General features: G+C 34.9%; 1 protein-coding gene across 1 annotated transcript in view; it reads left to right on the top strand.

The window, feature by feature from the left end:
• Window positions 1-664: 664 nt before the first annotated feature.
• Window positions 665-22623, top strand: part of suclg2 (succinate-CoA ligase GDP-forming subunit beta) — a 139491-nt gene continuing 117532 nt past the window's right edge. The window contains exons 1-2 of the mRNA XM_077203105.1: window positions 665-805; window positions 21400-21541. Of these exons, the coding sequence (XP_077059220.1) occupies window positions 722-805; window positions 21400-21541 (226 nt within the window). The 5' untranslated portion in view covers window positions 665-721. The remainder of the gene's footprint in view (window positions 806-21399; window positions 21542-22623) is intronic.

Raw genomic sequence — 22623 nt, 5'->3', positions numbered from 1 at the left:
AGTATTAAAACAATAAAAGACCTGAAATATTTCAGTTGGTGTGCAATGAATCTAAAATATATGAAAGTTTAATTTTTATCATTACATTATGGAAAATAATGAACTTTATCACAATATGCTAATTTTTTGAGAAGGACCTGTAATATATATATATATATATATATAACACACACACACACTCATATATATATATATATATATATATATATATATATATATATATATATATATATATATGCCACCTTTTTAGCAATACTAAACAAAAAATAAATGAAAAACCAAAATAAATTGAAAAATATTATTGAATATTTATAGATTTTTATATGCTGTCATATTTTGGATGAATGGAGGTGTATTTATATTAATATATTTTAGCCTAAAAAATTCAATTTTTAAAATGTTCTATATTTTTTTATAGCAATATTTTATTAATATGAAATGATAACACTGCAATAGCTTAATATAGCCTATATTGCACATTTACATGCATACAACCACCATATATTTATGTGTGCAAATTAACTTTTGTCATATCGGCTACATGGAGGTTAAGGAGATAATGTTGCAGTGTAAATAATCCAACCCTGTTCTTTGGTTGAATCATTGGTTTCTGAGGACTAGTAGTAGGCTACAACTTGAATACAACATTGCAAAAGTCAGTCAACGCTCAGTGTCACTCCTCACAACGTGTCAGCGCTGCAGGACTTACTTCCGGTTCAACATGGCGGCATCCATGGCATGTCAGGCGGCTGTGCGAGGACTCCGAGCTGCAAGCACTAAACAACTGTTTTTGAGCAGAAACCAGGTAACAGATCACTGATCTGTACGTTTATCCTCCAGTGCGTGATGTGACCAGAAGAAGAACTGAGTACTGCGTGATGCAGCTGCTGTCTATTGGTTTATACCGCCAGACATGATGATTTATTCTGCACATATATACTGATTTAATCGTTAATCGTGGCATCATTTTATTGCTTACTTATTTAACTAGCGCTCTGAATAGTAGAATGACAAATTAGATGGTCCATCCGTCCATCTGGGATGTTTTGAAGAATTATTCATTTATTGTTCAATTTGTCTTATTGCTGAACATTAACCTTTACAAGACATTTGAAAACTGACGTCAGCAAATGTATGCTTATAAAACATTGCATGACCTTCAATGCAGTCTAATTAGTGTTTTGCAAATAATTTAGACAGAGATTATACTCTAAAGATTCTATTCTAAGTTTTCGGTTTGAAAGATTCTGTTCTGAAGTTTCAAATCTAATGATTCTGTTCTATATATTATCTAAACGGACTATATTGAAGTTTCTAATCTGATTCTATTCGAAATATTCGCTTTTAAACAGTCTGACCAAGAAATCGAATCACTTAAGGTAATATACATTAGCTTGCTATATAATTCCTGGAACACTGATTTGAAAGGTGATGCATGTGAAAGTTGTGGGTCTTTTTGCTCATTTTCCACAAGTCATCTCTGGGAATGATTGCTTCACCTTCAGGTTTGTCCTCTATTTGTTCAGTCAATGAGAAGTAGGCCAGAATCACGTCCATCTTTCAGCCTTTGACCCATCAGTGATGAAACACTTTTTGCTGAGCTGGCCAATAGCAATTTGCTGTCAGTCTAAGGCAAGGTTTAAAGGTCAATTTTAATATTTATCTTAGCTATACACATATTTTCCTGCTGTCATAATTCTTATATCTGTTGCATGGCATTGTTCTGGCATTGTTCTTCTTTTGGTCTTGCAACATGAAGAGATTTTCAATGTTTCTTCATTTTGGGTGTCACCTGACTTGTTGTGTACCTTGTGCTTTTGTTTGCTCTGAAAGTTTCGGTGCGCATACAGACCGTAAACCAGGACAACAGGACAAAGTAGATCAACAGTGCAGTTTCAATGGAAATTCAGTCAAATAGAAAGTCGGAGGCTATATTTTGACATTATAAAACAAAACTCAGAAGAAAAGTTTCAAGTAGGTCATTGAATAGATCTGAGCTGCGTGTTCTATTCTGTTTTAATCCTGACTGATATCCCTGAATAGTTCAGGGACTCTTGGCACATAAAACAAATGTTGCTTGTCAGAGGACAGAGGCTTGCCTTCAAAGTATAATGCTTGCACAAATATAATTTATCTTGAAGGCAGGGTTATTATAATTACTAAAACTAACACTAAAATGAAAACCACACCAAAAAAGTCACTTGAAATAAAATAAACATTATCTGAAATAAAATAACACACACACACACACACACACATATATATATATATATATATATATATATATATATATATATATATATAAATTCTTAAACTTGTTTATTTTAGCTAGTTGCCAAATAACTCATTTGTCATTTTGATTTAGGCTTGTTTAACTTATTGTACTAAAAAGAAAACTAAAGTAAAAATGAATGAATAACTTTCTATTTACTGCAAATTAATAGTAGATGTATTATGATTATATATAGGGCTGCACGATATTGAAGAAAAATGCGATATGCGATAACTCATTAAATAATGCGGTATTCGATATGCGATACGATAATGTCAAATTCTTTTTTTTTTAAAAGAAAACATTCCAAACAACTTTTGAAAGTGAACATCAGTGTTTTACTGTAGCATAAGAAGTGTTATTTTAATATCAGTGTAAACCACAGGGTTTAGGGTTTCAGGCAGGCCTACATTAGGAATATTGAACAACAGAAACTGAATAATCAAATGTAAAAATAAAACACTGCTTAGTTTTCACTGTATGAATTAAATATATACTGATTCTTATTAAAGCTACAAAAGTTATTCAGCCAAGAGCAGTGAGTGATTTTCTCTTTGTCTTTTGTTCATGACCCAGATTATTGCAAGCTGTTACGATATGCATATCGCGATATATACATTTGCGATATTTCGATAATTTCGATATATTGTGCAGCCCTAATTATATATAATAATATATATTAAATGTTTACTGTGTTCAGCGTCTATTTAATGCACACAACATGGATAAGCTACAACAGTTAAACATGTCAACTTTGTGGACACACTAGATTTACAATATTAATTTCTCGATTTTAATCGGTAAGGATATGGTTTCTTAAATTTAAAAATGTTTTGTCTGTGATGATGTGAGCAAAACTTCACTAAGCATTTGTAGCGCGCCTGCCATCCAATAATCGTAAAAAGCTTTGTTACTTTAAACACGTAGCAAAGTTTTACCTTCAAAATTGTGTCGATTTAAAAAATTGATTTGGTGCTCTTTAATGTGACAGATCAGTATGTTGAAAGATACATTACAACTTACCAAAATGGATCATGTAATGAGTGCTGGGGAAAGCCGTAAATATTCAGCTTTTAGGCTATACACCTTCACTTAACATTACAAGTGCTTACGTCAAGAAAGCCATGAACTCATTAGCTTGTTAGCTAGAAAAATAACTTGAGAAGAGTATTTTGCTAAATATATGCACTGTATTCGTATTCGTTCAGTATTTAATGCATGTTTGAATAAATCTATCACGAAAACAAGTTATTACCATTTATTGTCGTTTAAATGTTTATATTACACCAACAAACTGGAGAAAAAACAATTCTGTTATTAAAACGTTGATACAAAAACTTTTTTAAATGTTTGTTTTAGCTTGTTGAGAGTTGATTATTAAATATGCTTTTATTTATTTAATTAAAACAATTAATTGATTATTTATTTTTGGTTGTTGGCCAAGTGCATCCTGATTTTTTTGGCTTCGGTTTTGGCTAGAGTTGTCAAACTTACCAGTACTAAAAAATGTTGATGGTCACGGTACCAGCATTTCTGCAAGACCAGTAGCCCCAGAGATATTCACTATATGAGCTAATATAGACACTGCTTTCAAACGCTCTTGTTCGTGTTTTATTGAGCGCTCTCTGAGCATCACAGTTTTCTTTTTATGGCATGTTTTTACAAGCATTGAGCATTGTAGTCAATCACAATCGTATCTGTTGAGTGCGTGAACCAGTGGCCTATCAGAGCTAGTCAGTAAGTTAGTCAGAATCTTAAATGTATAGTTCCCGTAAAAAATTAAATTTGGTCATCATTTATTCTCCCACAAGTTGTTCTTCAGCAGAAGAAAAAAATCCATACAGGTTTAGATCAACTTGAGGCTGGAGCAAATGATCACATGACAGATTTTTCATTTTCGAGTGAACTATCCCTTTAACACCACTGAAAACGCACAAGGTTTGGTTTTGTTCAAAGCGGCCCTCACTCTTGTGAATTCTTTCATTATAACCTACAAAGTGTAAGCACAATGTAAATAAGAGATTCATTGTACAATTAAGACAGCTTTTTTATTATAACAGAAGTATTCGCAGTATTCAGTGAGCTTGTGCTTTAGAGATTGACACGACAGCCTTAGTGATTATAAAGGGGTGGCTTATCTCTTGCTTTGTTTATTCACAATCTGAATAAAAGTTTGACTGCAACGTTTCTGGATTGACAACCATATATAAATGCAATATTGAATGGGAAACTGCTGTGATTGACAGTGATGACCAACGGACGAGACAAAATGGGACACACTTGTTTAAAGTTCGTTTTTGCTCTGGTACCAAAATTGGAAATTGGAAATTTTACTGGTATTGGTACTGACTGATAACATTTTGGTACAGTGACAATGCTAATTCAAACTGTTAATAAATACTATAATAGTATCGCAATGATGTTAAAATAAAACTGCTTGAAGGAGTTTATCCGAACCTTAAAACTGAAAATTAACATGCGTATAGTAATAAGCTACAGGAATCTGAAAATAACAGCAGCTGTTATTTAATAGCAAAATTCTGTTTACACATTATTGGCTTCACAATATACCTCTTTGAACACCACAGATGTCACATCTGTTTCCTTAAGGCATCAATACTGTCCTAAAGCAACTTTCTTTCTGGAATTACTTCACAAAAATGCACGCCATCTCATAAATCTTTACACCAGTTTGTACACAGCACAAGGATTGCCTTAAAAAACATCTTTCCAGTGACTTTAGTACACACAGCTACTCGAAACACTGACTGACCTGATTTTGCGACTGGATTCAGTCAATTTATTGACCCAGCTCCCAGAATTCAGCACACGTAGCATTGATGTCATCATGAAAGTCTGTTTTTCAGTTTAAATAAATGTTTAACTAAATGCTCAATTTCTACTATGTTACTTTCTGACCTTATCATTATTAATTTTGACCCTGAGCTCTAGTTTCAAAAGTTATATAGAGAGGTTCTATGCAGGAAAATGACATTGGATCAACACCAATTTAGTGTATAAGGCATCACTTCATTACTTCGGGCAGTCCACTCTGCTGCCATAAGATGTGGTTTAGTAGTGCATGCAGAGTGCTTAGCTTGCATATATTTTCATTCCGGGCGTATAATGAGATGCAACCCGCTGAAACAGGGCACAAGCCTCATCCATCTAAAGAGAGAGGACCTGCTCTAATGAGAAAGTACATAGTGCCAAGTGCACTTATATTATCTTTATTGAAACGACTTATTTAAGACTTTTTTGGTATCAATGCATAGTGACATCTTTATGGTAATAGACCTTTAATGCATAGGTTTATCTCAACTATTTGTAGAGATGAAAAGGACGTCGAAATTGTGGGTGTGAAGGTCAGAACAGAAGCACATTTTTAAAGCACAGATTTCAAGATGTGATTTAGACACTAATGAGATGTAGATTAGAGCAGCTTTTTCCATTTTTATCTCAGTTTGGACTTCTCACGTTTGGATCAAATCCATGTTTCACCATCTCCTTAGGAGTCTGGGTGTCAGCCAGTCCCTGACAGCGATCAATGAGCTGTTTTTATTAATCAGCGACTGCATGCTTAGAATTTTCGACTAGGCCTGGGTAAAAATATTTTTGATTAATTGGATCTTCATTTTAACGGCCATGAAAACGATTGTTAAAATCCCAGGATCAATCTTTTACTTTATGCTAGTATTAGGCTACTGCTTTTCAGTGTCAGCGAATATATTGGAATTGAATGCGATTAGAGAAAAACAAAACAAAAACAAATGTCTGCTCCTGCTAAATAATGCCAAGATAATACGCCTTTCTGCACACAATAACAAGCAGCGTAACTAACTAGTGTAATCTGATTCACAAACAAATGACTCTTATTAATTGGTTCTTTAAGTGAATCATAAACGTTCAGCTGCTCAACCAGTATTGTCCAATTCCCAAACAAATGACTCTTTGGAGCAGATTATTTTAATGAATTATTCAAAAAGACTGTAACTGATGTACTTTGAATGAGTCTGCCAAATCTTTCACTTAATGAACTCGCTGAATCTGTCAAGAATAAGTCTCATTTAGAGGTTTTCTGTACTCTTTCATTGGAGTCATAACGGAAGTGTTTTAATAATTTAATAGTAATTATAAACCCACTACCAATAATCAAGATTTATTCAAATGTTTTTTAAAAGAAGTCTCAAGGCTGCATTTATCATTTATTTCATAAAAATAGCGTAAAACTGTAATACTGATAAAATATTATTAAAAATAGCTGTTTTCTATTTTGAATATACTTTAAAATGTAATTTATTCATGTGATGGCAAAGCTGAATTTCCAGCATAATTACTCCAGTCTTTAGTTTCATATGATCCTGCAGAAATCATTTGAATATGCTGATTGGGTGTTCAGTTATTGTCAATTATTGTTGGTGTTAAATTATTAATAATGGATCAGAATATTCATAATGTACAATATTTGAAGGTTCCCTGTATAATTAAGAGAAATACCGAAATATAACCAATTGAATCAAATTGGAACTGTAAATCAGAGTCAAATCAAATTGGTCCAAGATTGCATGAGTCCTCGCCAAGTGCACAAAACTGTGCGCACTCAGGTTTCTTTGAACAGAGTGCCTTGAGGGTGCCTTTACAGAATTCGTTTTTTGGACTTTTACCACAGAGATAAGAGGCAGTGATTAGCCAGCTGCCGGTCCGCTCTAGTGGAGCTCTGGACCCGTGACTGGCAGGTAGGAATCACGGCAATTCACTCCCATCTTTTATGACAGCTCGAAAATTAGAGATGGCTTGTCATTGATGACAATGCCCAAAAAAGAGAGAGACGATTTAAGACAGGCGATGGCCGATAACACCAACGCTGCCTCAGACATTCCTGTCTGGACGTAGAGATAATCCCAGAGCTGTTTTCCCCAGCACAACCCTCACCGCGCCACGGCTGCAGCTCCCAACTTCAAGGAACGTTTGCCGCTGCGTTCGTTCGCTGGGGCGGAGAAAAATCTTTACGCAAAGATTGAAGACGTCAAAGCTCATTCGCCTCACAATGCTGCAGCAGGTTGAAAAGCTCGACTGGAGTGTCGAAACAAGACCAGGGGAGTCTGCTGGATGAGTCTGCATGCTGAATATTTGAAACGAGGGGTGGGTGGGTGCGACTCCTCTGGTGCAAGAACTTCAAACAGCATGCGTTTCTCCCATCTGTCCACAGCGAGATCACATTTACATTTCCTGTCCGCCAGGGATACAGTAGAGCAAGTTTGCTGTAACTGGATTTGAATATCGTTACGCCAAGGTTAATAGCCATTTCTGTTGCTCATGAGGGCTGTTTAGGCTTTTTCAATAATTTAGGAAGGCAGCAATCATTTAGAGTTCTTTTCGGCTGTCTTTTGAAGGAGAGGTGCCTCTTTTGAAAGCTCATGGGACTCGTATTCCGGTCCATTTGGGATAATTCTTCTGTAATGATGATTATAATGAGGCGGTATTTAGTGTTACACAAAATTAAAAGTTGTTATACAATATGTTGGCCCTGCTGTTTCAATGACAGTTGTGGAAAAACTTTGAAAGTCTGTCTATCTTGGTATTTATTCAGTTGGTTTGTGTTCGTTCCCATGGAAGTTCAAAGGCTCATTTTAAAGCATAAAGTTGAAGAACAGTTTTAAATGTTGTTTATTCACTCGTTTTTCAAATTCTGTCATTTTTACTCATATGTTGTTAGAAACTTGACTTTCCGTCTTCCATTTGAACAGAAAAGTTTCTTAACTTTGGTTTCTTTTGTCCTTGCAGTTACAATAAATGCGAACTGAAGCTTTCAAAGTTCAAAAAGAACTGAACACCGTAAACATATAATAAAAGTAATCTTTGTGAGAAACAGACTGAAATGTATGTTGTTATTTACGGAAACACCATGACCGGATCATTGAGTGAGTTGAACCTGGAAATCATATCAGTCTGATTTATGAACGAACCATTCAGACTGGTTTAGTGCATCACATCAGCAGATTCATTGAAAAGAAGTCAAAAGAAGGATTCGTTGCTGTTTCTCCCATTAAACATCTAGAGTAAATCTCAAGATTTATCAGTAAATAATTTTTATTTCAGCTTTTTTTATCACATTAAACTATGGTATGGCTTCAGAAGACTTGGAACACTTATTCTAATATGCTGGTTCACTGCCCAATTATTAATAATGGTTCTTATTGTTATCAGTGTTGAAAACTTTAAAAAATATTTTTGTGGAAACCACCTTTTCAGGATTCTTAGATTAATATTCTTTGATGAATGAACATTATTTATTTGAAAATTAAATCATTTTTTAAAATTATAAAGGTGTTTAGTATCATAAAATTATTTTGTTACAAAATGATCCCAAATGAACTTACACATCTGAAGTGCATCAAAAAAAGTTCATGTCAAGAACCGGTATTGTTCAAAATTCATGTATAACTTTGATGAAAGGTTTTGATCCACTTCAAATGTTGACTACTGTAGTTTCCACAAATATTAAGCAACATTGATAATAATCAGAAATGTTTCTTGAGCAGCAAATCGGCATATTCAAATGATTTCTGAAGGATCATGTGACACTGAAGACTGGAGTAATGTTGCTGAAAACTCAGCTTTGCCATCAGAGGAATAAATTACATTTTAAAATAAATTAAAGTGGAATCAACGTTTGTAATAATATTTAACAATGTTACTGTGTTATTGATATAGGTTAAATATAGCCGTGATGAGCATAAGAATCTTCTTATGAAAACATAACTCTTGACCAGTACTGTAGCTCTTGAGTCACATAGACACTTTTATAGAACTTTTGCATCCTTTATGCAACTTGAACGCAGTTCTTTGAAAGTTCATTGTTATTGCAAAAACACTGAGCATGAAAGAAATTTACATGAGTAAATGTGTGAATTCTTCTTTTAATGTTGTTAACGATTCAGTCACTGCCTTTACCCACTTCCATTTGCCCACAGACTTGACCTCACTCTTCCAGACTTCTCTCCTCTGAATGATGCTCCTTATTAACTATGCTAATTGCTGAATTCATATCTGCAGAGAGTTGCCTTCACCTTCAGCTCGTGTCTGTCTTTAGGAGATTAAGCAAAAAGCGTATCCCATGATGCAAATCTCTGCGATCTAAATCCTTTGGCATGCTCTGCTGGCTCCCCCTAACTCGGCTCTGCTAACACACACACGTCACGGCCTAACGGAGTTCTCTTGTAAACTAGTCAAAAGCTGCTGCTCATCCAGTGCTCACCTGACCTTGTTGAACGGGAGTCAAACGTTAAAAGCGGAGTAGAGCTGAGAACATTCAGAGATCACAAATTACCCCCCCCCCCCCCCCCAGCACGAGCTAATTAAATCATTGCTTCATTATGCAATATTGTGACTATGAAAGAATATTGATGTTCTAAATTAAAATATTTTCACCATTTGTTTCTGTAAGCATGTTTTTCTCTAATTAGTTTGTGCAAATGCTGAAACAATGTTAAAACACCTTATTAATATCTGATGATCTTACATGATTATGAACCCCGATATATCAACAACTTTATTTGCATCTTCTGTTTCGTTGATTGGGACTATTTTCATACCCATATTGTGTTATTCACGATTAATGGCAGCTATCATTTCTGAATAAAGTAAACCAATTAGTTACGATCAGGAATGGATTTTTTTTTATTAATTTCTTAAATCAAAACGCCCCTCAAGGATTCCACTAGTTAATTAAATGTGAGGCCATTTGGAGGTGCTAATTAAGAAGAGTCATTTCAAAGGGTTTAGGGCAGAGCTATGACTAGTAATGAGGGTTTTAACCCCTGGAGACTGCTGGCCTGTGACTGCACTGTGAAGGATCCGATGCAGTCGACTGGGCCGCTCCGTAAATACTGTTTGTTGAAGCATCAGATGCTGATAATTAGGGAAAGAATTAACATATAATGCAGAGTAGGTCCAGGTGGCTTTCTGTGCAACTAGAATTGAGCAACAGGTAGACATTCCACAGTTGTGGTTAGAATTATTTTCACCCCTGGTAAATATTGTCAAAGGTGACTGTGAAAATAAATCTGCATGGTTTCTTCTTTTGATATTTCATTCAAAAAACCCGCAAAAATCTAAATAATTACTTCTAAAAAAAATTCTAGGCATGGCCATAATTATTGGCACCCCTAGATTTTTTTATGAGTTGAAGTAAAAGAAGTAAAGTTCATTGAAGTAAAATGTTCCCCCCTCCCCCTCTTTCAATTATTTTACTTCGATGAAAGGTTAGATTTTTGCTCATTTTTTGAACGAAAGATTAAAAGGATAAACAATGCAGATTTAGTTTTACAGCCATCTTTGATCATATTTACCAGGGGTGCCAATAATTCTGACCACAACTGTATATTATATTATATTATATTATATTATATTATATTATATTATATTATATTATATTATATTATATTATATTATATTATATTATATTATATATATTTTTAACACATATTGCACAACTTAATAATAATATTTTTAGTCTTATTTTAACGCAGCTTTTAATTTGTAACTTTTTTTTTGTATTGATTATGTACGGCCAAAGTTTGGCAAGTTAAAATAACAAAAACACTTTATATTTCTTATAAAAAAAAATTATAAAGTCACTAAATTATCATATGATATTATTGTTGTAATACAAATGTGAAATTTCACGAAAATTATCATATTTAACGATTTTTCAGTTTTAGGGGCCATTTACACAGCACCGGAAAAAAAAACAAAAAAAACCCTGAAAACTTTGTATGCATTTTTGGCACATTTGTTGGCCCTGAAAACGCAAAGTGGTTGAAAACAGGTTTCAATGTGTATAGTCTCCATGTAAACTGCAAAAACGCGAATTTGTGAAAACTGAGATGTTATTTTCGCATAAAGGTATGTAGTGTTTGTTTATAAAGTGACATCGCCCACTACTGGCCTAGCAGCATAATACAGCGTTTTTGCGGATCCTTATGAACTGGGATTGTTTTGACAACGTCGGACATCATCAACTTTTTAGTAATTTTTAGTACATCGTTGTTGTGTAAACGAATTCTAGTACTTCAAACTTAAAATGTTTTAATAGTTTAAATTTTAGTTATAAATAACAACCCTGATATTTATATGATGTTATATTATCTTATATTAAGTCATCACCCCTATATAGATATGCAGGTGTTTTTTTAACCCAGGGAAAAAGAGGTTTTGATATATGGCGAGTACAGTAGGTCGTGAATGTACACTATGCAGTGTTTATACAAACTATATATGCATCTTTAATTTTTTTATGCCATGGAAACGCATGGAAAATTCTCTGTCTGATTTATTGTTTTTTATTATGCACAATGAAACAGCATTGCCCTCTGAAAGACCTTAAGAAAAGCTCTCATAATCCTGTCCTCAGAAAATCTCCTTGTTTGAGCTCCTAAGCTCCTCTTCCTTCTCCCAAAAGAATTGGATTGGTCAATACAGATTTGTAAATATCCCCTCATGAATATGCGAATGTAGAACCAATTTTCCCCAGTGAGGAAAGCAGTTGTGTTGCTTTCTATTCTTTTCTTTTTGTCTTCCCGCAAGAAGTCTTTTAGGAATCAATCCTTCATCGACTTGAGATTTCCACTCTCTGTCTTGCTGATGAAGCGGCCTAATGTCTAAATCATGCTAATGTCGAGAGCAGACTAATGTTGTTCTGAAGGGCTGAATGTAGTCTACATTGACTCGCCTGCGCTGTCTGGGTCTTTGGCACATTGAGCAATTCTGTAATATTTTTGTCTGTTTGTAAACTCCGTGAAAACCTGAGCAATTCTGTAATATTTTTCTCTGTTTGTAAACTCTGTGAAAACCCCAGCAAATTTCATGAGTAATTGCATGTGATTCCTTTTTGTGTGTTTTTTTTAGGACAGATGTTGTCCTAAAAAATAAAAATAAAAATTAAATTAAAATTTTAGAATTTAAATTTTAAAGAATTAAAAAGCTTTTTTAATTCTTATATTCTTTTGCGTTGTGCCCCCCCCCCCCCCCCCCCTCATCTGTCAGGTATGCTTAAACATCCTCCTGAATTACTGTAACACTTCATGTCTTCCTGGCGAGAAGCTATGAGGTTGGATCTCGAAGCAGCTGCTTGCTTTCAGTTTGTTGTGCATTGGTAATTGTGCATATGGTCAGGCAGACTATTAATGTTAGTTAAAGATGACATGAAATCAAAACCGATTATATTAACATTTAAAATCCATATTCAGTCTTATTATGTATGATTCATTAGTGCACGCTATTCTAAAGAATTTTTTTTTGTCTAAATAACTTTCTCCACCTCTAAATCTATTTTACTTTTGATGTTGCCAAATCCAATCAGGTAGGGAAAAATTAGATAATAGATGTGCACGTTATTAATTTGATAAATCTCAAAATGAATATCCATATGGCACTTGCTTATAATAATGTAATGCCTCTTAATATCACTTGATGATTGATTTTCGTTTTTAGTGCTTTGTTTTTAATTTATGTAGGTCTTTTTATATAGATTTATTTAGATTTTATTATCTGTCATTTGTTGGTTATTGACAGTGACATAAAAATAATTATTGGCTCATTGGTATCGCCTAGAATTTTAATATACATTATATGCATCCCTAAATGTTAAGTAGTATCAAAGTTAGTGATTCTCGGTTTATCCATGATAATACTGGTATCTGCCATTGTCTGAAACAGGATTATTACCATTTGTTTAAGTTGTCGGCAGTGCTTTGAATTGAATTAATTTAGTTTGCTGGTCAAATAGTTTTTTTTTTTTTTTGGTTGTTTTTACTTGTATCGGTATCAACCAAAATGTCTTTATTGCTTTAATTAGTCTCTTATTATTGCATACTTTTCACATCCCGATAGATAAAAGCCTTGTCCTACTTATTTCCCCCACTAATAATCCTGTTTCACTTGGAAATGTTATATTATTGATGTTAAATGCGTAAATGCTGTTTACAGTACGTCGTCTTTAACATGACATGTTGGTGATATTTTCAATTAAGTGTTTACTTGCTCCCCATGCCACTCCACCACGTTTAGTAAACACACCACCCAATATTTTTTTTTTCTTATCTGTCACTGTTAATGAGCAGCAGTGCAGATATCAGAATAGGGTTATAAGAGCAATGACTGATCCAGGAGTCGATTACATTCAAGAGCGACAGACCCTCTCCAGCACTTTGGAGTGTTTTTTTCCCCCTTCGTCTGAAGTGTGCGTGTATTACTTTCATATATCCAGCTGGATTAGCATAGACTTCATCATTACTGCACTGCAGTGGCCCTTTCTTTCCAATGGAGTTTTGTACTCTCAAGTCAAATCTAAAGATCTGTAACCCTCATGCACAAAACAAGAACACCACGAAAGAGCCAAATGCAATTGATAATTGCACTAAGCCATATCAGAATTTCGGTTTTATTTTGATTAATTGTTCAGACCTACCATACATTTCATTACTTTTAGCAAATGAATTTTATCGAGGAAGACATAGGGCTATGTTAAGAAGGCAATCTTAACTTTGTGCCCGACTTTCTAAGTTTGTTGTGGGGTCCTTACGGAGCATCTGCTATCCTGTGGAATTTGATGCAACTGCTGCCACAGCGTTCCTTTGTCCTCTCACCTTTGTGTGAGGTCAACTGATAAGTCAAGATCTGCTGTGGGCCACCATGACCCTAAGAGACATCTGGACTCCCAGAGGATCCAGAGAAGCTTTGTCTTTCAATCCTAATAAGGGATACTATCTGAAGAAGAAAAGCAAATGTTTCTGTTTAGGTCAGTAAAGTTAAAAGTAAAGTTAAAAGTAAAGTTAAAAGTAAAGTTAAAAGTAAAGTTAAAAGTAAAGTTAAAAGTAAAGTTAAACAGTAAAGTTCATTTTAGGATTATTTACAGTGCCATGTTGAATTTCATCAGCTGTCACCCTGTAGCCTAACTCCAGGTACTAACTCTCTGGTCATTAAAAATCCCAGGATGTCTTTCGAAAAAAAGTAGTGGTTTAACCCCAGTATCCTGGCCAAATTTGCACATTGGCCTCTGTCCATCATCTTGGCCTCCTAATCATCCCTATATATATATATATATATATATATATATCAAGCTGGTGTGTGGTGGGCCTTCTGGCTCAATATGGCTGCCGTCGCATCATCCAGGTGGATGCTGCACATTTGGGGTGGTTGAGGAGATTCCCCACTTACATATGCATAGCGCTTTCAGTGTCAAGAAAAAGCGCTATATAAATGTGGCAAAGTTTTATTATTATTATTATAATAATTTATGCGTGATGAGATGCTAAAATTGTTGGACTGCTTTGAGCTGTTGAAAGATTTCATACAGATTGACATTATACAATCTATGCAGAATTTCATGGATGTTGCTTCATGCTTGCCAAAAGCGAAACTCTAGCCAAAAATCGCTTGAAATTTTGTGTTATTCTCTGAATTTGAAAATATTTGCTTGATTATTCATGGAGAAAGTAAAAAAAAAATGTTGGTGTTGGCTTTTACGGTGGTGAGCTTTTGTTGTTTTCCTGTGACTCCATGAGACCTTATGAACTGGGATTGTACATTTTATTTTGATTTTGCTATCAATTGGTATTTTGAAGGAGATTTAGCTTATAGGCCGACAATATTTTGCATGTCACATATAAGTCAGCCACGTTATTCTTAAGCGTATTATGAAAGCCCAATTCCACCACATAAGAGAATAAATTATTCTTTGGTTAATAATAGTAACGACATGCCAGACTTTATGCATTGTTTTTCTATATGAGTGCATCTATTCTGTTGCTATATATTCTGTTTCAAATCTGTATGCATATATATATATATATATATATATATATATATAAATAGATAGATAATGTATATATATATATATATATATATATATATATATATATATATACATATGTGTGTGTGTATTTGTGCTTTTTAAGCATGCTTTTTTAAGCATGTGTTATTGTATTTTGGAGCCTTCAACTGCGTTTGTTTGGTGTAGAAATCTGTGCTTGTGTGTGTGTGTGCGCGCGTGTTTGTGTCTGTGCCTGTTTGTGTGTGTGTGTGTGTTGGTATTTAACTGGTGGTGTCTCCAGAGTGCTGATGAAGATAATTACTGTTGAGGCAGAGTCTCAGGGGAGATCAGACACCTGCCGTCCTCTTCCCGGAGCTCAGCGCTCGCGCCCCTGAAGCCCACCTTTCGGTCCCGATGCACCTCAACCTCCCTTTGCCCTTGAGTGAACTAATAACCTGAAAAGCTACAAAAATGGGCTCCGGCTAAATATAGCAAGAAGGGGGGAAAGAAAACAATTACCGCTAACATTTGCATAGAGGTTGCCATGGAGCTCTTTTAGCACTTTCACAGTCCGGTTAATCAAACAGGGCCAGAACGCCAATAACACCTGACAGACAGAAACACAACAAATATTACTGGTAGGCAAATATCATGGACTCAGATCCAGACCTTCAAGTGGATATTATAATTTTCTCATTAGAATCCAGATTTAGATGTTCAAACACCTGACACCTGGAATCTGATACCAGAGTTTGCTTTCCTTGCCTTTGACTGACACAGGGTTGTGAATCTGAGGATAGTTTGGGAGACAGCTTTTTATGGGTGCTCTTTTCTGTGCCTGAATAGAAATCATAGAAACTCATTCCATCTGATAAACAATAAAAACATCAACAGCCAATCGGAGTCCACTCGACCTTAAAGAGCTTGAGCATTTAAAGGAGATGACATAAATGGAGCACTCATATTAGACTGTCTACTTAATATTTGCTAACTCTTTATTATGATGGTCCTCCAACAGACATTCTACCGATTCAACTCATTCTAAACCTTACCAGTCTACTAATACTCTGAGTAGACATGTAGGTGCAATGTTAGTCAATAGAATGTGTTGAAGGGTAACTCAACCCCTGGTCAGAGCCTGACTCCACCCACTGGCAATATTTGAAAAATGCTGGAAAAGTAGGCAGAGCCCAGCGGAGGGGGGCGTGCACCTGAGACCCGCGTCTCTCTGTAGGCAAGAGCGTGGTGAGCTGGTGGCTGCTTACGTCAATCAGTACTACAACATCCAATAGGAAAATTCAACTTCAGTAGACATCGTTCAACCTGAAGAGGGCAGCACTCAGACATTTTTACACCATATATTGTAGAATTAAAACACTTTATACCCAAAATGTCAAAAAATTTACTTGAATCAATGAACAGCATTAATAAAGCCAGAGTCTTACAGATCATTAACTAAAAAAAAGTAGTTTTAGGGTTTAGTTACCCTTTAAAGGAACCATCAATATAAAGTGAAACCATGTAAAATAACTAAAATCATTTATAGAAACTCAACAAACACATACAATCAAATATGTGTACAATTAGAGTCTTAACCAGTAATTTTACAGAAATATAATATTTTAAAAAAATAGATTAGAAAATTAGTGAAACAGAAAAGTCTTTGAATTGATTTAAATTTAAAACAGTAATTTCAGTGAATTGCAAACCAATATTTATTGTCAAAAATGTTTAATTGACATTGCCAATATTTTGTTTTTTTTGTATTAAACTAGAACATATTTAAATGTATAGTTCACCCTAAAATGAACATTTGTGTCTTTTATGTCGTTTCAAAAACACTTAAGTCTTTGGATAATCTTTAAAACACAAATCAATATATTTTTTTATGAAAACTGAGAGGTTTCTGTCTCTTTGTTGAAATTCTAGGTAACCACAACTTAGAAGATCGAAAAGATCATTAAGGTGTTGGAGAGATAATGTTTGCTTTATAATGAACAGTTTATGTCATCGAATTAAACATTATTGTAAAGGGCTAGTAGAGTTGCTTTATTGTATATGACTTGGATTATATATCACATTATACTGTATTACCAAAGCTAAAAAGTAAAAATGTCAAACTAAACATTTCCTATTCTTTGTGTTTTCACTTAACACATTAACAGCTATCCTATTAGCTTAACACAAAAAAATAAAAAAAATAATGGAAGGCATCGTAATATGAGAGTTGATCTTCCATTTTATCACTCGCCATGTTTTCTTTTTCTGAAAGAATCTACCCTCTCAGAATTGTCTCTGTCACCATCTCTCATGTCTCTATTAATATTTTTGTTTGTTTATGTAAAGCACACCTTATATATTTATTGCTAATGCAATGAAGCATAATCTGTTGAGAAAACGACACTTATTTCCCATAGGTATTAATAAAAAGCAGTGGCCTAGACTGTCAATAAACCCTTGTCTGTGAAGTCTATGAAAACCTTCAACTGTGTGGGGAATCAGAAACTTTTCAGGAGATCTACAACTTTGTGTTTTGTCACTATTACAAAGTCCCCATATTTGTGACATCACACACAACAGATCAGGAGCACTAAAGCATATAATGCAGAGCTGGCAACTCTCACACATTCACCGTGAGACTAACGCAATTGACCCTTTTCACACGCTCTCACGCCACACATCCATTTTCTCACGCTGAGAAAAATTGCGAAGCAAAGAGGACACTGACACCGTGACAGACAAGATAGAGCAGGTTACTTTTGATATGAAACCAATTCTCAGCTCTCAGATTCTGTCAATTTTATTACGAAATTCAAACAATAAAATACCGTTTTGGCTCTTTTAAATGTGACGTGACAGATAGCTAGCGCCTGACGGCACGTGAACCGATAATCTACCAATAGCCTACCAGTCATTGCACACACACCGAATATAAAATCTCCACACGTGCTAAATGGAATTTGACTCCTGATGCTTGCTGATCATGACTGGCTCTTGGCACGCACTGCGCAGTTCAGTTTTTAATTATAATGTATGCTCTCTTCTGAACTAAATAATTGATAATTATTATTTTTAATTAATTCAAATAAATATTTTAGCAAAAACGAATACTTTAAAAAAGTCAAGACATCGCAGTGTCACGGTGGGAAAGTGATGTCACCGGTGATGGCGCTTAAAACCGGTAACACCGTCAACACCGTCTATCGCGGCAAGCCTACTCCAAGCAAAACTCAAAAGTTGGCAGCTTTGTTAATGTATGCTTAGATTAATGTGTAAGGCAGCTTACTACCCAATGTCCTTCAACTGAACTGTTTGTGTTTAAGTATCTATATGTTAACAACAGCTAGCTTGTACAACAGGGAGCTATTTCAAGTTTTAAATATGGCCATCCACCCCCATACAGAAGTACAAATATACATTGAATGCTACACCATGGCCATTAGGAATAATCCTCAGAGGACTAAGCAGATGCTATTTAGAATTATATATTATATTATATTATATTATATTATATTTATATTTTTTGGAAATCTAGGTAACCAAAACTTAAAAGAATTCATATGAATCGGAACGATTTAGTCCAAGTCTTGTGGGAGATGTTTGCTTTATGATGACCAGTAAATGTTATCGAATTTAACTTTTATTTTAAAGTGTTACCAGAGTTGCTTTATCATGTATTTAGTGTTAATCATGAAAATGTAAATTTAATACTTGGATTTGATATCACATTATACTGTATTACCAAAGTGAAAACGGTACAGGTATATCTAACATTTGTCAACACAATTCTTCCAAATCTTCTTCCAGGTTAATCATTAATACAATTTAAAAAGTATGCATTTTTTTTTTTATTATTATGTATTATTTGTTGCCATTATTATACATGTAACAGATTATGATATCATTGTATGTCACGGTGATGGTTTATAACGTTTATTTTTATATATATATATATTGCCATTATTATACATGTCACTAACATTAATTATTTAATTATTATAATTTTCAAGGTATTTTAAAGAGAACTATATCAACATAATGATCATGATAATCTGTTAATTTATTTCATTTATAATATAACGCACACGCGCATACGCAAACACACACACACACACACACACACACACACACACACACACACACACACACACACACACACACACACACACACACACACACACACACATATATTTATATGAATTTTACTGATTATTTATTTACTTTTTCAAGGTATTTAAAAGAATTCAATATCACTACAATGAGGCACAGTCTCTAAATGTGGAAACTTTTGGCATTTTATCCGTTAGTGATTTAAAAATAATAATAATAATAGGAATACAAGAAATTGGTTCCACAACCCGAACTCTATTACAGATGCCACATTCTCTGCTTGTTGAGAGTGTGAACATTTATTGTTCTGGAAACAGAATTGTTTTGTATTGTTTTACAGCATCTGGAAATTGTCATCGCAGTATTCAAAATTTGACTTACCAACCGAATGCTTTTGAGATTCGTTTTCTTTAATGAGAAATGTGCTGTGAGCACCAAATGCAATGACATGATGAATCATAGTTAATTTTGTTCAGTGTAGCCCATGCAGCAGTCAAAGCGTACTGTGATGTATTTTAGTGAAATGATGAAATGCAGGCGTTGAGAAGAACACTGCCGAGAATGAGAGTAGTGCATCATCTGACTTTTATCAGAGAGAAAGTGATTAAGTTAGTGAGTGGTTGGAGGCTTACAAACTTTTACAAAGCTTACAAAACAGCTTGTAAACAATTTGCCACGTACAGTAATGTTACATTTACCTATGCCCATAGCTGTCAACTAAAAAAAATAACTCTAGAGTGGAAGTCCACATTTTGCTGAATAAATGCTCTACATTACATTTTCCTTGTATTGTTACTTAACCTGTTAGTGATGATGTCTCATTATGTTTGAATAAGTATGCACTTCTGAGTGCACGCTTCCCCGGTGTTCTTCCACAGCCTGCCAACTTTGGTGGCCACCTTCATTATTCTCCATGGAGACACGTAGACGCTCAATTAGTAGAAGCCATAGAGAGTTGTTCCAAATCATGACTTAATAAGGTACTTGACTGGATTTAACACTGTGCTGCTCTGATAACTTGTTTTACTCATTCTACAGTGGTGAACAATGGGAAATTGTCTATTAAATGAGTGTCTTATGGGTTAACTACACATTGAATACTCATCAAAGGACGTGATCATGAATATGTGTGAATATTAACCTAGTGCTGAGCTGCAATGATTAGAAATCTTAGCCTGAATGGAAGCCAAGACATGAATGAAGAGACGAGACTTGAAGCCGCTTTATTACAGTGGATGTGTGTTGTGAAATGACTTCAAAGCTGTGCCTGAAAAATAATAATTCAATAAACCTATTTGATGTGTAGTTATGGTAATGGAAGAACAGAATGACGCTATGTCCTGTGTGTCCATGTATTTTGCTGAGCAATGATAATTGTGACTGCACTTTTAGGGGCCGTTTACAACAATACCGTTTTCAACTAAATACTGCAAACTTTTTAGGCATTTTGGCCGACGACAATGACGTTTTGGGAGCCTGAAAATGCAAACTTTTGAAAATGGTTTTAAATGCTTCATTGTTGTGTAAACGTACCCTTAGACACTTGGTTTGTATCCATCAAATTCCAAAAACAAACAAGCAAAATCAAATGAAATTTTAAAAATATTACTATAAAATAATAATAATAATAATAATAGTGTAGCCTAATAAAATTATACACAATTATGTAATGTATTAAAGACATTTCTTTGTTGAACTTTGATCTAAATCGTAAAATTGTTAAAATTCCAAAAATTCCAAAAACAAACATGCAAAATTAAATGAAATTGTAAAAATATTACTACATAATAAAAATAATACAAAATGTAAGAAAAATTATAAAATTATTGAATAGAATCTACACAATAATGTAATATATTAAAACAAATTCTCTGTTGAACTTTGATTACTAAATTGTCATGTATCGTTACTACATGTGACAGAACGGACGCTTCCCTTCAAGTTCCTTTGATCAAAAGGTTCATATCATATATTTTATTTTAATAGTCGAAAGGCGTGGTCGCATTAGCATGCCTCGAAAAAAGGTCCATAGTCCACTATCAGTAGTGTAGAGATGCATGAAGCACCGCTCACAAAAAAAGTCACATTCAAACCAAGCGGCATTCTGTTGTTCAACACATCGAATTCACATAAAAAAAATCATATCATATATTTTATTGACGGCGACCCTGTTAATAAAACCATACTCTGTGTGTGTTTTTAGCTAGCGAGAGTGATCCCCAGAAGATGGCTGAACCTGCAGGAGTACCAGAGCAAGAAGCTGATGCAGGACAGTGGCGTGACCGTACAGCGGTTCTTTGTGGCTGACACTGCCTCTGAAGCCCTGGAGGCCGCCAAGAGACTCAGTAAGTGCCCTCATTGCAAACAGCTCGTAAGTGTCTAGATGTAGTGCTGTTGTCCCTCTAATAGATTCAGTGTCAACGATGTGATTGCATGAGTAACACTTCATTGATAACATGCTAATGAGGTAATGCTTATTTGTTAACTCGATCGGTGCTTGTATGCAAGATCTGGCCTCCCACGCAGTGAGCTGGGGCATGAGGGCTAGAATTAACCAATGAGAACGCAGAACACAAATTTCATTGATGTTTATGCTTTTATTCTGGTGGACATGCCTTCAAGGGTCAACAAAACTGAATATCTCTTATTTATTCTGCTTCTCTTTGTTTTATATGGTTTGTTGCTCCCACAATGTGTTTTCAATGCATGCTCATGTTTGTTTTCTTTCGTGCTTTTTTATTGTTAGCTTCTGTTTCTAGAGGCAAGCACACTTTGTATGTGGCATATCAGGTGATGACCTCAATGGGCCCTGTTTTAACAATCTAAGCGCATGGTGTACTCTAAAGCGCTAGCGCAAATGCACTTTTGCTAGTTTTTAAATCCACTTTTACTAGAAATTGCAAAAAATGGTCGGCGTGGTCTAAAAGGATTCTTTCTATTCTCTTAATGAGTAATGCGTGTGTTTGGGCACAACGTGCAATAAACCAATCATCTCCCATTCCCTTTAATAGCCAGTTACGCTCGCGCCATGGCGGGTTCGCTATTTACATGGCGGAATTTGAAAGTGGCAAAACTGGACACTCCTGTAGCGAGGAAACGGATCTGCTTGGGCCGAGATTAAAGTGCGTACATCTTCGGGACAAAGTGTACGCGCGTTGTGGACCCGGCTATAGGCGCCAATGACTTTAGACCAGGTTTCCATTTTAGTTGCTTCAAAATAGCAACGCGCTAACAATGCTCCTGAACACACCTCGTTTTCAGACCAGCACACCCATGGGCGCACAAATGGGCGCAAATGCATTTGCTATTTAAACAACGTGGTACAGTACTTGAAAATTATTACTGCGTCGGGCTGAAACTAGCAAAAAACACTTGCGTCGCACCTGGTGCTGCATTGCGCCGGGTGTATGATAGGGCCCTATATCTG

This window comes from Siphateles boraxobius, unplaced genomic scaffold, assembly GCF_051911475.1.
Source record: "Siphateles boraxobius isolate OS27281-9 unplaced genomic scaffold, OSU_SipBor_1 5, whole genome shotgun sequence".
Lineage (NCBI taxonomy): Eukaryota > Metazoa > Chordata > Actinopteri > Cypriniformes > Leuciscidae > Siphateles > Siphateles boraxobius.
Note: the sequence above shows the minus strand (reverse complement) of the source record. Positions and strands in the feature narration are given on the sequence as shown.